This window comes from Strix aluco, chromosome 18 (assembly GCF_031877795.1).
Source record: "Strix aluco isolate bStrAlu1 chromosome 18, bStrAlu1.hap1, whole genome shotgun sequence".
In the NCBI taxonomy this organism is placed as follows: Eukaryota; Metazoa; Chordata; class Aves; order Strigiformes; family Strigidae; genus Strix; species Strix aluco.
Genome location: NC_133948.1, coordinates 2,501,532 through 2,515,314, shown reverse-complemented (window position 1 = coordinate 2,515,314; position 13,783 = coordinate 2,501,532). Strand labels below are relative to the sequence as shown.

At 51.2% G+C, this 13,783-nt stretch overlaps 1 protein-coding gene across 1 annotated transcript; it reads left to right on the top strand.

Annotated features, from left to right (window-relative positions):
- The first annotated feature begins 2,255 nt into the window (after positions 1–2,255).
- ALDH2 (aldehyde dehydrogenase 2 family member) lies at positions 2,256–12,778 on the top strand. The gene is made up of 13 exons (XM_074843991.1): positions 2,256–2,413; positions 3,493–3,597; positions 4,900–5,040; positions 5,308–5,387; positions 5,915–6,026; positions 6,891–7,019; positions 7,523–7,636; positions 8,011–8,113; positions 8,824–9,008; positions 9,768–9,932; positions 10,240–10,397; positions 11,166–11,280; positions 12,219–12,778. The coding sequence occupies exons 1-13, from the start codon at positions 2,288–2,290 to the stop codon at positions 12,249–12,251; spliced, it is 1,566 nt and encodes a 521-aa protein (XP_074700092.1). The 5' UTR covers positions 2,256–2,287; the 3' UTR covers positions 12,252–12,778.
- Positions 12,779–13,783: the final 1,005 nt, after the last annotated feature.

Below are 13,783 nucleotides of genomic sequence, written 5' to 3'. Positions count from 1 at the left end.
TTCTGAATTCTCCTCCAGTTTCTCCAGCGCGGGCACAGCCTCACATCCCACTTTCACAAGGCCATGTCGGTCTGCTCAGCGTTGCCACCACACCCCTGCTCTCAGGCACACGGGGGAGCCCCGGGGGGGCCGTGCTGGCTGCTCAACACACTGGGCAGCCTCGTAACCTGAGCTTTGGTTTCTCCCAGGCTCCAGGGTGAAATTCTACCTCAACCCCCAGCACTTGGCTGGGCTGTGGAAGGGGGAGGGAGCCTCTGTCTGAGCCTCCATCTGCCCAGCCCAGGCACTTGGGTGATTTCCTAGCAGGCACCTGGTCTTTGCACCTCCCACCATCTCATCTTTCAGGCAGGCTTAATCCCAGCTGGTTTTTGCAAGGCTGAGAGTCCGAGGCTGAGCTGGGTCTGCCATGAAGGTGTTTCCTCTCTTGCGTGTGGTTTTTGTGCTGCTGGGTTTGTCTGCTAAGCCCCGGGGAGGGGAAGAGCCCTGCTCAGGAGGAGCAAAAGCATTAGCACAGGGCGAATGCTGAGTGTTGTCTGTCCAGGTATCAGCAGAAGACACACAGAGGACATCAGCCAGGAGCTTAGGTCTGAGCAAGGCTGGGCTGGAGCTCAGCTCTGAGATGTGCCCTGTGGATACCCAGCCTGACCCAGTCCCTCTGGGAGACACGGTGGGCACAGGCACAGCTCTACAGGCAAAACAGCTCTTCCTGGCATCTCCCAAAGGTGGTTTAACACACGCAGGTCTGCGAGAGGAGGGAGAACATGTTGAAACAAGCAGTCGCTTCCCAAAGGGCTGCCCAGGACCCACTGTCTGGGGCGACAAAAAGGGACTCGGGGACCCTTCGGGGAGCATGGGCGGCCAAGGACGAGAGAGGGTGAGCTCCGGCGCAAGAGGATTTCAGCTGATCGAGGAAACCCCCAGCTTAATCTGAGTCCTGCCGGATAACCTTGGGCAGTTGCTCTGCCTCTCAGGGCTTCGCCGTTCCTCCGGACAAAACAGGGCTGATATTCCCCTCCTGAGGGAAATGCCTGGAGACCTGCAGATGCAGGAACTTCCCCCATGCTGCCTCCTGGGTCTTCCAGCACAGTGGGTTAAACTATTTTTGAATTGACACATTCTACAATTTTTCTTTAATAAACCAGAACCGCCCTTCCCCAGTTACCCTTCACAGACCCATCACTAAAGGAGCCAAAGAGGTGCTGTCAGACACAGGGTAATTACCACAGGTTTGCTTTGGAGGTTAAAAACTCTTTGTGTTTTTTGGTCTGTGGCTTCCTTAGCGATGGTGCTGATAACTGGAGAGCAGCGCTGCTCCCTGCGCCTGAATTTGCACTTCGGCACGCTGAGCTTGCACGAGGCGTTTAAGCAAACGCGCAGGAAAGGCCTTTAGCCATTGTTGGGAGCGATTTTACAAAGCCTCTCGTTTGTCTGCACTGAGTAGTGTTCCTGTGGGGAGAGGACTTTGCTGGCTTTGTTCCACTCCCCCTCCACATGCTGGTTTCTTTCCTGGATTCTTGGGCTCACGCTAACGGCAGCGTGTCCAGGTAAGCGGGGTCCCCGGCCGATTACCTCATCACACCACCACTGCAAAATGAACCAGAGATGTTTCTGGTTTTCCTCTGTCTTTCCGCTTCTTGTAGCCAGCACAGATTCCCTGGGTGGGGTCAGGGTCAGAGTCAGGGACAGTCAGTGCCAATGCTGGACACCGATGGGGCACCCCCGGTGCACCAAACCAAGTCTGAGCTGAACTGAGCTGGGCTGAGCTCAGCCAGGCCAAGTTGATCCAAATGGGCCAATTCGATCCAAATGGGACCCAGCTGAGCTGAGCTAAGCCAGACTGCAGTGCCCAAGCCGAGCTGAACTGAGCCCATTCAGTCTGAACGGGACTTAGGTGAGCCGAGCTCAGCTAAACTGCAGTGCCTGAACCAGGCTGAACCGACCCAATTAGCTCTGAACAGGACCTAGCTGACCTGAGCTGTGCTAGGCTGTGTGCTCAAACCGAGCTGAACTGAGCCAGTTCAGTCCAAACAGGACCTGGCTGAGCCGAGCTGAGCTAAACTGCAGTGCCCAAAGAGAGCTGAACCAAGCCAGTTCGATCCGAAGGGAGCTGTGCCAAGCTGGTTCGACTCTGGCCGCGCTGATCCGGACGGAACCGAGCCCAGGCGTGCCGGACCGAGCCTAGCCGGGCCCAGCCGCGTCGGCGGGCGGAGCGGAGCGGGGCGGCGCGGGGGCGGTGCGGGGCCGGCCCGGAGGAGCGGGGGCCGGGCCCGGCGCAGCGCAGCGCACCATGTTGCGGGCAGCAGTACGCGCCTCCCGGCTCTGCCGCGGCCCGGCCCGGGCCGGTGCCCCCTTCTCGGCCGCCGCCTCCCCCATCCCGGCGCCCAACCCGCGCCCCGACATCGCCTGCAACAAGGTAGGAGCGGCCGGGGGCCGGAGCCGGCCGCGGCCCGGTGGCCCCCCGGGAGCGAACTGGGCTGAGCTGGAGGGGGGTCTGGGGCTCCCCCCCGGCCCGGTACAGGGTTGGGGCCACCCCGATTTAACGCTGAGCCGGGCAGGCCCCGGAGCAGCCCGATATTTGGGCCCAAAGCCTCGCGTTGCAGGTAATCTTGCTGGAAAAAAGCAACTCCAGGTGCAGCAGCTGGTGCGAGGTGCAAGGAGCGTGTCCTGCTACGGTCGGGCTTTATCCGGAACCCCACGGGTGTTTCAGCCACCCGCTGCCACCGGTGCAAACAACCCCAGAAGAGAACTACGGGAGAGGGCGGGCGAAGGGAGGTGCCTGGCTTGGTGCTGGGTGTCCGCATGGATCAGGCCCTGTGCTCAGCAGCCCTGGGGAAAACACTGTCCGATCATCCCTGCGAGGTGCTGGTGGAGGATCTGGTGTTCCTCTCCCACGCCCCGGCCGCTCCTTCCCAGCGGCCCTGACAAGGCCGTTGGCGGCTGGCTGAGCCTCCAGCACCACGATCTTTGCACCGACGCTTGGCACAGACCCGAAAAAACAAATCTGCCCTTACTGAGAAAGAAAGAGTGGGTGAAGAGCTGCTCTTAGTGCCGGGTTTTGTTTTGGAACGGTGCCTGAAGTTGGTTAACCAGGGAAATGCTGCAGAAGCTCTCGTGCTGTGTACAAAATCATCTGTATCGTCCGTGCCCGAAGCATTTTCCCCCCGTTCAGTCTCCTGAGGCTCCCGGTGTCCCTGCGTGGCTCCGACCAGGCTTCCAGGCCTTGCAGGGACCTACCAGGACGGGAACCGCTTCCAGTTCTCGTGCCGTTTGCTGAGATGTGAATTCTTCTTACTCACTTTGAGGCTGTGTCTTTTGGTGTGTACTTTTAGGCTAAAATATCTCCTTCATATTGGCGCAGTTCTGGAGCCCACACAGGTTGAGTCCCTTCTAATTAAACAGCCTGCTAAGGTGCTGTCAGACGAGTACAGCTCTTACTGATTTCACCTAGGTCTGGCTCTAAGGCTTAACGCTGTTTTGCTTTTTTCATTGCAGATTTTCATAAATAACGAATGGCATGATGCTGTCAGTAAGAAAACTTTCCCTTCTATCAATCCAGCAACAGGAGAAGTTATCTGCCAGGTTGCTGAGGGTGATAAGGTAAGTGTTCTCTTGAGGAGATGTGTTTGTTTTCTGCGTGAGCAGGTAAGCAGGGACGGCAGAGGAAGGCATCAACTCATCTCCCACCAGGGCAGCTCTGCTGTGTGCTGTGTTTGCAGTAGTAAATGTCTGAGCAATACAAATACCATGTTGAGTGCTGCTTGTGTTCTTCCTTAACTACTGCTTTCAACAAAAAACCCTCTGGCTTTGCCTCTTACCTTTGCCAAACTAGGGCTGGAAAGGGCAGAGAGGAACAGCTGTGGTGTGCAGCGGAGCCTGAGCGGGGAGGTCGGGGAGCAGCCGTGGGGGGAGGTTGCTGGGGCAGGCAGGAGACACCTTTGTGGTCCCGTGGGTGCTGTGCTGGTGTTGTGACCCACAGGAGACCAAAGGGTAGGATTCCCCTGAACAGCCCCCACGTGCAGTGGGAGACTGTCCCCAGCCCTAGGAAATTAAAAAAAGAGAAAGAGATGGTGAGGAATAGAGTCGTGTAATCATCCCATGCCTTATGCAAGGCCCTCCTAGGAGTCTGCGGCAGAGCTGAGGTGGTGTTTCCCAGTAATTTGGGGTTCTTTCTACTGTCTGGAAACTTGTTTGTGTTCCCCAAGGGAGGGGTGAGTGAGGGAAACCCTTTGTTTTTGCTTGTCTGTGGTAGCCTGGCTTGTCCTGGCGAGACCATTACAGCAAGCTAAAACAGAGAACCAGCTCGAAACCAGTTAGTGCCCTGACAGGACAAAATGATGGATTAGACATACCCGATCAAGACAAAAAAACTCCTTCAGAGTGTGCTGGCGAAATCAAGTCCTGATTTGTGTCAAAAGCACATTTGTGTCAAAAGCACATTTCCAGAGCTTTTTCCATGCCTTGTTCTAGGATGCAAGTATTAACCCAGCACGTGACATTGCGGAAATAACTTGACAATATTTGCACTCTGCATAGCTGAAATGACAGAGTAAGCACAGGGGGAGGTGGTGGCTGCAAAGCTGCTGCACCCACCCGTCTCGCTGCTGCTTCAGCTCCCTCTTCCCTGCGGGTGCAGCCTGGGTGAGAAAGCTGCGGCCGGCTTGATGCTCATGGGGCAAGTGGCCCAGGGGCCGCAGCCCCTGCGCTCCCCTGCCCTGGGACCAATGAGTGTCTTTGCAGTGAGGCAGCTGTTAAGGCTGCAAGTTCTTGCCCTGAGAAAGGCTGGTACTGGCAGCCACTTGTGTTTTCTCCTGGAGATCAGGGAGGGCTTCAGTGGTATTGCGAGAGAGTGAGGGGGGCTGGTTGCTCCTTTCTCACCCCCTTGCCTGGGCTCCTCCGCAGGCAGATGTGGACAAGGCCGTTAAGGCAGCCAAGGCAGCTTTCCAGCTGGGCTCGCCTTGGAGGAGGATGGATGCTTCTCATCGGGGGAAGCTGCTGAATCGTCTTGCTGACCTGATCGAGAGGGACCGGGCTTACCTGGCGGTGTGTATCGCGCTCTGTGGTCCCCAACTGGGGGGAGCGAGAGGCGGAGATGGGGGGGTTTGGGCCCATTGGGTGTGAGGGGGAATTCAGCCACAGCTAAAACTGTGAGAGAGACCTACAAAGGATGGGGATGTATTTTTGGGAAGCTGAAAGCGAAACGGTCAACATGCAGAACTGATCCGAAGCACAAATGAAGAATCAAATCTGAATCTATACGCGTGACTCTCCTCACCTCGCTCTTCAGGCAATCTCATTGGTTTTTTGTAGGCCCTGGAGACTCTGGATAATGGCAAACCCTACTCCGTCTCCTACCTGGTGGATTTGGACATGGTAGTCAAGTGTCTCAGGTAGGCGTGGAGGCCGCAGCGACGGCGCAGTAACTCTTCCTGCTCCATGCTCCGGCTCAGCTGGCCCAGGGTAGAGACCAGAGACTAGAAGGCTCCGATTCAAGTGCTGTGGGTGACAGGGCTGGATGGTTTCATTCAGTCCATAACAGGGTGTCAGACCCCTGGTTTTCCTCTGTTTTTACTTTTTGCTAAGAATGAGGCTGTAATTCTTGTGGCTTTCCAAAGGATTTTTGTTACACAGACGTTTCTCTCTTGCTGTATACAGGACTCACAGTCATGGAGGTGATCTGTGTTACAGCACGGGGATGACAGAATTTGTTATGCAAAGTGCTGGCAAAGGCGGGAGAGACAAATATTTATTGTCCATTCTTAAAACGACCTGTTTGGGAAATATTTGTATTGGTATGTGTTTTATGAGGTGACTGAAGAAGGGTGGAAAGCAAATAGCTGGAGGAAGTGTCTCTTATTTTCTGTTGACAGAAGACGTGTTATTTTAAATTCCATGACCAAAATTTTATTGTTGCTAGATACTTTGCAGGCTGGTCAGATAAATTCCATGGCAAAACAATCCCGTTAGATGGAGACTTCTTCTGTTACACAAGACATGAGCCAGTGGGAGTTTGTGGACAGATAATCCCGGTGAGTAAAATGTATCAGTCGTTCCTGCAGCATTTCAAGAATTCAGTGTTATTGTGACGAGTTGTCTTACAATGCAAGGTGTTATCTGTTGCTAACCTCTGCTTCCTTCCCGTGGTAAGGAAAGTGCTTGCGCCAGCTGGGAGGGCTGATACTTTGCTCTGGCAGTATAGAACTACCTGTTGATTTCATGGGCTCTGAAGGAGATTTACTTTGTATCTTCTGATTTAAAAAAAAAAAAAAACAAAAACGCTTTTATAGGAGTTATGCGGCTCAGAACCACGGTTAAGTTTAAACTACTACCTAGCATTAAAACCAAAATTCTGTGGGGTGAGGACATAGAGAGCTAGCGTGCAAAATTCAGCTGTACGTACGTGAAATTATTTGGGTAACTGCAAGCGTAGCAAGGGGGTTTGTTGACAGCAAAGCCATATTTATACAACAATCCATGTTACCTCTTTATAGGAGTAGCTGGATTCTGGCTGTTGCATACTGGATTTGCATGTTTTTCATATTTGCATTGAGCAAGAACTGACTGTAAACGCCTCACTGGTCTGTGTGACTGCCCTGTTATTACGAACAGGCTTTCTTTTAAAATGCTTCAAAAAAGCATTTAAACTGACAGTAAAGATCAATTCCCCCAAAAGATGGGTTTTTGCAGTGGTACTGAGACACCTCACGCTTCAGAGTGCATTTTTCCTGGACAAGCAGAAGGTAGTGCTTGAAAAGGGGCCAAACGTTGAAGAGCAGCTAGGGAGGGATCAAAGACTGCTCCCACGGGTGCTGCAGCTGGTTTGAATGAAGCTCACTGACTGATTAATCGGAAACTTTCCAGTTCAGACCAGCAAATACTTTCTTGTTTTTCAGTGGAACTTCCCACTGCTGATGCAAGCATGGAAACTTGGGCCTGCCCTGGCTACTGGGAACGTGGTTGTGATGAAAGTGGCGGAGCAAACCCCCCTGAGTGCTCTCTACGTGGCTAATTTGATCAAAGAGGTGAGCGGAAAGGCTGCGTTTCCATCCGCTGCCTCGCTGTCGCTGCTGGAGGGGGTGTGGTGCAGCCAAACTGGTGAGCTGCGAGGGTGTGGGACAGGGACAGAGCAGGGCTGTCTGTTCTGAAGAAAGGCTGGATTGGTTCGGGTATTTTAGCGTTTGATTTAGAAAAAAACCCCATTGTCCTTATAAATGCGTATGCAGAGGATGTCAATTTTGATGAGGGAAGGACTCCCTGAGGTTCAGTTAAATAACAAATTTCAGGGTGATTAGAAAGCTAACATCTACCTCCAAACTATGGAGCTTAGGATGTGGGGTGGGGAGAGGTGTTGTACGCTTTGCAATAATCAGGGCATTAAAACTAAAGACCTGGGAAATTAAAGTGAAGTAGAAAAAGCTCTGTTCTTCGTGGGAGGCCTGCTGGAGCGTTCCTAACAGCTGAGGGTGGGTGAAATCCTTGATTTGTCAAAGGAATAACGTTGCTGTCTCCTGCTGTGAACCGGCAGGCTGGGTTCCCACCAGGCGTGGTGAACATCATCCCCGGCTACGGGCCCACTGCGGGGGCTGCCATCTCTTCCCACATGGACATAGATAAAGTGGCCTTCACCGGCTCCACGGAGGTAAGGGAGTACCTCCACCTTCAAGCCCTGGGATACAGAGGATATCTCATTGCTGTAATACCTTTTCCGTGTAAAATACGGGAGGTGCCTTGCCTTCTATGCTTCTTTTTAAAAATTACAGCTGAATTCAGGGTGTGACACTTATTTTTACTTTACATAAGGCTCTTTTTAGGTGCCCTCTTTAGAATACTTCCTATTGTTTCCCTTGAGCTGCTTCTTGGGGGTGAAACTCTGGGCAGACTTCAGTTGTTCCCTTGAAGCCCTGACAATGAAGGGATTATTATTAACTGCTGACAGATCTAAAACCAGCCGCCCTGCCAGGGCTTGCTGTATGTAGGAGTTAATTCCTAATACCTGTTCTTCTCACAATGCAGGTTGGGCATCTGATCCAGAAGGCTGCAGCAGAGAGTAACCTAAAGAGGGTGACGCTGGAGCTCGGAGGAAAGAGTCCCAACATAATCATGTCTGATGCAGACAGTAAGCACCTGCTAGCGTAATATTTGATCTGTACCTTTTATGGTGGCTTTCTGTGAGCAGAGCTGGAGGGGAAGGAAACCTCTCCTGTGTTGTGTGAGTCTCCTGCTCTGACACTGCCTGACTGGTGCTCCCAGTGAGCTCTCCCTGCTCCCACTGTAGCTGCTGTATTTGTGTATCAGCACTTCTTCACTCCCACTTCTTCCCCAGTGCTGTGAAGAAGTTTGGTTATCGACAAATGAGAATTGTTTCAGTATCTTACTTCGGTCCTAGTTCCATTTTTGTTTTCATTTCTTTCACTTTCTCATAGTGCATATTCTTAGAAAGTTCTGGTTCCCTCATCTCTTGCATATGGACTCATTTTAGGTCTTGATGAGCCAACACACCTGCTTTTATATGGCAGTAAGGAAGGAAGTCCTTCTAGGTCTAAAATAACTTGTCCTTAATACCTGATAATTTCAAATGAGAACTGTAATCTGCCTCAGATCAGATTTTTTTTTTCTCTAGTATGGGATGCTTTAATAGACCCTCATACTAACTAAATCTGTATGTAACTTCTGTCCTACCAAAGCATGGAAAAAGCCTGTTAACGGAAAGGACTTTGTATCACCAGTACTCCAGCAGTCTGCACGATACTTGTTCAAAGGAAGTCACGTATGGACTCTGGTTGGTTTTGTTTGCTTATTCGTTTTCTCTCCTCTCCCCAATCTTAGTGGACTGGGCTGTGGATCAAGCCCACTTTGCCCTCTTCTTCAACCAAGGGCAGTGCTGCTGTGCTGGATCCCGAACGTATGTCCAAGAAGATATATATCATGAGTTTGTGGAGAGGAGTGTTGAGAAGGCCAAGTCCAGGGTGGTTGGAAACCCGTTTGACTTTAAAACTGAGCAGGGGCCTCAGGTAAGAGCAGGAAATGTCCCGAACTGTTATCTCATGAAATAGTCCCAATCTTGAGACATCATGCATCAGTAGATTAGAATGAAAGGTATCCCTCAGTCTCTTGATTAGTCAGAGAGTCATAGAATCATAGAATTTGGGTTGGAAGGGATCTTAAAGATCATCCAGTCCAACCCCCCTGCCCCGGGCAGGGACACCTTCCACTAGCCCAGGTTGCCCAAAGCCCCGTCCAACCTGGCCTTGAACCCTTCCAGGGAGGGGGCAGCCACAGCTTCTCTGGGCAACCTGTGCCAGGGCCTCACCACCCTCACAGGGAAGAATTTCTTCCTTAGATCTCATCTAAATCTCCCCTCTGTCAGATTAAAACTGTTACCCCTCATCCTATCCCTACACCCCTGATCAAGAGTCCCTCCCCCCTTTCCTGTAGCCCATTTAAGTCCTGGGAGGCCGTTCTGAGGTCTCCCTGGAGCCTTCTCTTCTCCAGCTGAACCCCCCCAACTCTCTCAGCCTAATCTCCTTCGAACAGTGCCCATTACCTCCTTGCTTGTGCAGGAGAGAGAAGTTAATTAACAGTTCTGATTATTCCAAAACCTCCATTTGCTGCTGGCATTTAAAAATTATCATCTCCCTTTGAAGCTGGCTTGGCAGTCTGTTGAGATGAGGAGTTGTTAGAACAGAGTCTCATGCATAGCAGGGTGTAGTTGAATCTTTTTTTACCCCGAGTAAAGGTGAAGCTGATCTGTCTGTCCTCGTGGCTCTTAGGTAGATGAAGAGCAGTTCAAGAAGATCCTCGGTTACATTAGCACTGGGAAGCGTGAAGGAGCCAAACTGCTGTGCGGTGGCAACCCCGCTGCAGACAGAGGCTATTTCATCCAGCCAACTGTCTTTGGCGATGTGCAGGACAGCATGACGATTGCCAGAGAGGAGGTGAGACCTGCAGCGCCTTTCTGTCTGTCAGCTTCTCACTTCTTTGTTGGTTTGCCCGCTCTGATGCAAAAAACCATGGGCCTACAAGCACCGGACACTCACGAACTGCGAAACTTTATGCTTCTTAGAAAGTTAGCACATTAAACTTCCCTCCAGATTACATCCTGGGCACTTCGTAATATGGGAAGTGATACTCTGAATTTGATGTGCTGTGTGTCTTCTAGCATACGTACGTAACTCCAGCATCAACCACAACCACTGTGATCAGTTTACACCGATTTTCACATGCTCCGTTTGGATTTTGCAGATATTTGGGCCGGTCATGCAGATTCTGAAATTCAAAACAATTGAGGAAGTCATTGAAAGAGCAAATGACTCCAAGTACGGCCTAGCAGCAGCAGTCTTTACAAAGGATCTTGACAAAGCAAACTATGTGTCACAGGGCCTGCGAGCTGGAACAGTTTGGTGAGCCTCAACACTTCCTTCTCCCTAAACTGCTGGAAACTTCCTTGTGTGCTGCCGTTTCTCGTTAAGCTTGATTTTTGATAGCCTGTCCCTGCTTTGGATCCAATTTTATGGGTACTTCACTGACTATAATGTCAGACCTTCAACTGTAACGCTAACTGTTGGTAAAATTTAGGTATATTAAGCTTCCATGCTCCCACTGTGGATTAATGAATGGGATGGGGGAAAAGAAATCCGGTACTGCAGCTGGCAACGCAGCAACTGCTGCAGGGCCCTGAGTGCCAGCAGCGATTAGATCTCTGAGCACGTCTGCGGTCTCAGCTGCTGCAGTGGATGTTCGTCTGTGCTCTGAGGCTGATGCCAAAGGCAGTATTTCATCACTGCTTACTGTTCTAGCACAAGAGATTTTGGAGATCTGGTATCTCACTATCTTTTTTTTTCTTTTTTTTTTTTTTTAATGGTACAGAGTGAACAAGTAGATGCTTTTGATATCTATCCTCTGAGGAAGGTGTGGGTGACAACCTGGACGCTTGGTCCTGTGATAATGAGAGATGTGAATCAATTTCATGAAGTTCTGTTTCCGGATTGATGAGGATAAGGTTTTAGTATTGATTAATTGACTGAGAGAACTGAGAAATATGGAAATCCTGCCTAGAAATTCATCCGTCCCCCTGCTGTAAACAGCTGAGATGTCCATTTGCTGTGAAAGGGCTCTTCCATTAAGCAGTTCTGAAACTACAGGTGCTTAATTCTTGGTTTCCATTTCAGGATAAACTGCTATGATGTGTTCGGTGCACAAGCCCCCTTTGGTGGCTACAAAGCTTCTGGGAACGGGCGAGAGCTGGGAGAATATGGTCTGGAGGCGTATGTAGAGGTGAAAAATGTGAGTATCCCTCTGTCCACGGACTTCCCAACCCTCTGCCGTAGCTCCAGATTGTATTTGTGCCTGTTGGTATAGGCTGGCCTGAGAGTTGCAATTCTTCCTTCTAAAAACAAAATTGGAGCTGCGCTTCTGAAAGAAGCACGAACACCACTCCATGTAACTGTATTTAAAACAGAAAGCTGGCCTTGCTTTATACTGCTGTGGAGAACAAGAACCTAACAGGTTACCAGTTGCCTGCACTGCTTGGCACCGTTTAGCTCTTTCTCACTGTAAAGAATGCAAGCGTGTGGACTTCTCCGTGAGTTTATTTTGTGGGGAACAGGAAGAGCATGTGCTGGGGGTGCGTGCCTGATGGGTAGAAGCTTCTGCAGGTACGAACTGGCAGATGAACGCTGAGCACTCATCACTCAAAAAGGGGAATCTGAGTAGTGACCACCGGTACTTAATGCCGCTCATCTTGAGTCGATAGGCCCCTGGGTCCAAGTGCAAGAGCAAGGTTCCTGGTGTTGGGCCATCCCGTCACCACAGGCTGAGTAATTTCCTGTAAGACAAGGCAGAAGGGCTGTCATGCTCTCCGCTTGCAGCTGCAGCGTCTAAAGGGTGACGGAGCAGCTGGGCAGAGGCGGTGTGCCCGTGGCCTCTGAGTTACAGTGCAGCGAAGTGCGTAACGGTTGAGGGTCCCCAGCTTGTGACTGTGGTACGGGAGAACAAACGAGTGTGTCCGCTCCTGCCTCTCAAAGAGCAGCAGAGGTGCTGTGACCCAGCCTTTGAGCTTCCCCATCTCTTCGAGCCTCCCAGATAGATCTCCAGACCAAGGTGTGGATATACTGCCCTCTGCAAGATGCTGCTGCCTCCCGGCCTTCAAGTGAATATAACTGAACATTGTCTCCAGGATAACTTGTGACTTCTCTTTTTTTTTTTTTTTTCCCCCCCCCTAGGTGACAATCAAAATTCCACAGAAAAACTCCTAAAGGACAGTGGCCTCTCCATGCGTTTGGAAACACCCGTGCAGCTTCATGAGATACGAAGCGAGGAAACCTCTTCTTAACACACACAAAACGAGGTGGAGAATATGTAACTCTGCGTTAAGAAATGTTTCTTTAGAAGGTGCCCGAAGGAGCTTTTGTTAAAAAATGTTACTTGGCTTTACCTTTTTAAAATACCAAATACAGTCAATTTAGTACTAATGCATTACATGGGTGTACTCTTGTTGCACCTGTATCTGATGAATATGCTTTTTTCCCAAGAAATTTAAATGCTTGTTTAGTCTGCAGTAGGTTTTATAATAATTTTTTGTTGGCTTACACAGCTAGCTCTACACTCCTTGTCCTTTATACCCAACACGTCCCTCTTCTGTAAGCGAAGTGAACCGAGACTCAGTTGTGTAACAGAGCAGGAGAGCAACGTCTCAGCCTCAGTCTGAGGTAAAAGTTTGTTCTTGGCTGCTCCCACCGGCTCTATCTATTAACAATAAACATTCTTGCCTTAGTGAAGTTAACGCCACCTTTGTTGGAGCGGTTTGTGTTGGTGAGCGAAGTACACGCACAAATTTCTATTTCCTTCCACACATCAATTACCAATATCGATTTGCACCTCAATGACTGGGTTCAGTTTTGGGCCCCTCACTCCAAAAAAGCCATTGAATGACTCGAGCGTGTCCAGAGAAGGGCGACGGAGCTGGTGCAGGGTCTGGAGCACAGGTCTGATGGGGAGCGGCTGAGGGAACTGGGGGGGTTTAGTGTGGAGAAGAGGAGGCTGAGGGGAGACCTCATGGCCCTCTACAACTCCCTGAAAGGAGGGTGCAGAGAGGGGGGATGAGTCTCTTGAGCCAAGGAACCAGCACCCAGACAAGAGGGAATGGCCTCAAGCTGCGCCAGGGCAGGGTCAGACTGGCTCTTAGGAAATGGAGGTAGTGGAGTCCCCATCCCTGAAGGTATTTAAGAGTCGGGTTGACATAGCACTTAGGGATCTGGTGTAGTTGAGAACTGTTAGGCTGATGGTTGGACTAGATGATCTTCAAGGTCTTTTCCAACCTAGACGATTCTGTGATACTCCCTGCCTCAAGCAATTTAACGAAGCCTGCTTTCCCCACATTGCCTTAACGTTAAAGGAAGCCCTAGATCTGTAACTGTCCCCAGCAAAGCCAGAAGAGCTGCCCGTACCACAACCCAGCCCCGGGAAGGGGGGGATGAGGGTGACCGGTGCCGCAGGAGCGCGCTGGGGCTGCAGTGGGAGACATCTTTATCAGATGAAGAGCGGCGCTGGAGGGCAGGTGCGCTGTGAGGGGGAGACGCTCCCCTTCACGAGTGGAGGGCACAAGGCGAAGGCTACGAGGAGCTTTTCCGCGCCCGTCCCCTCAGCCGCCGCGAGGCGCCGCTCCCCTCAGCTGCTCCCGCCCAGCTCTCGCGCGGTTTCCCGCCGCCCCGCTCCGCTTTGCCCCCGCCCTCGTGACGTCATTAGAAGGCGCCCGACATATCGAAGGTCCGGTGGGGGCCTTGATGGC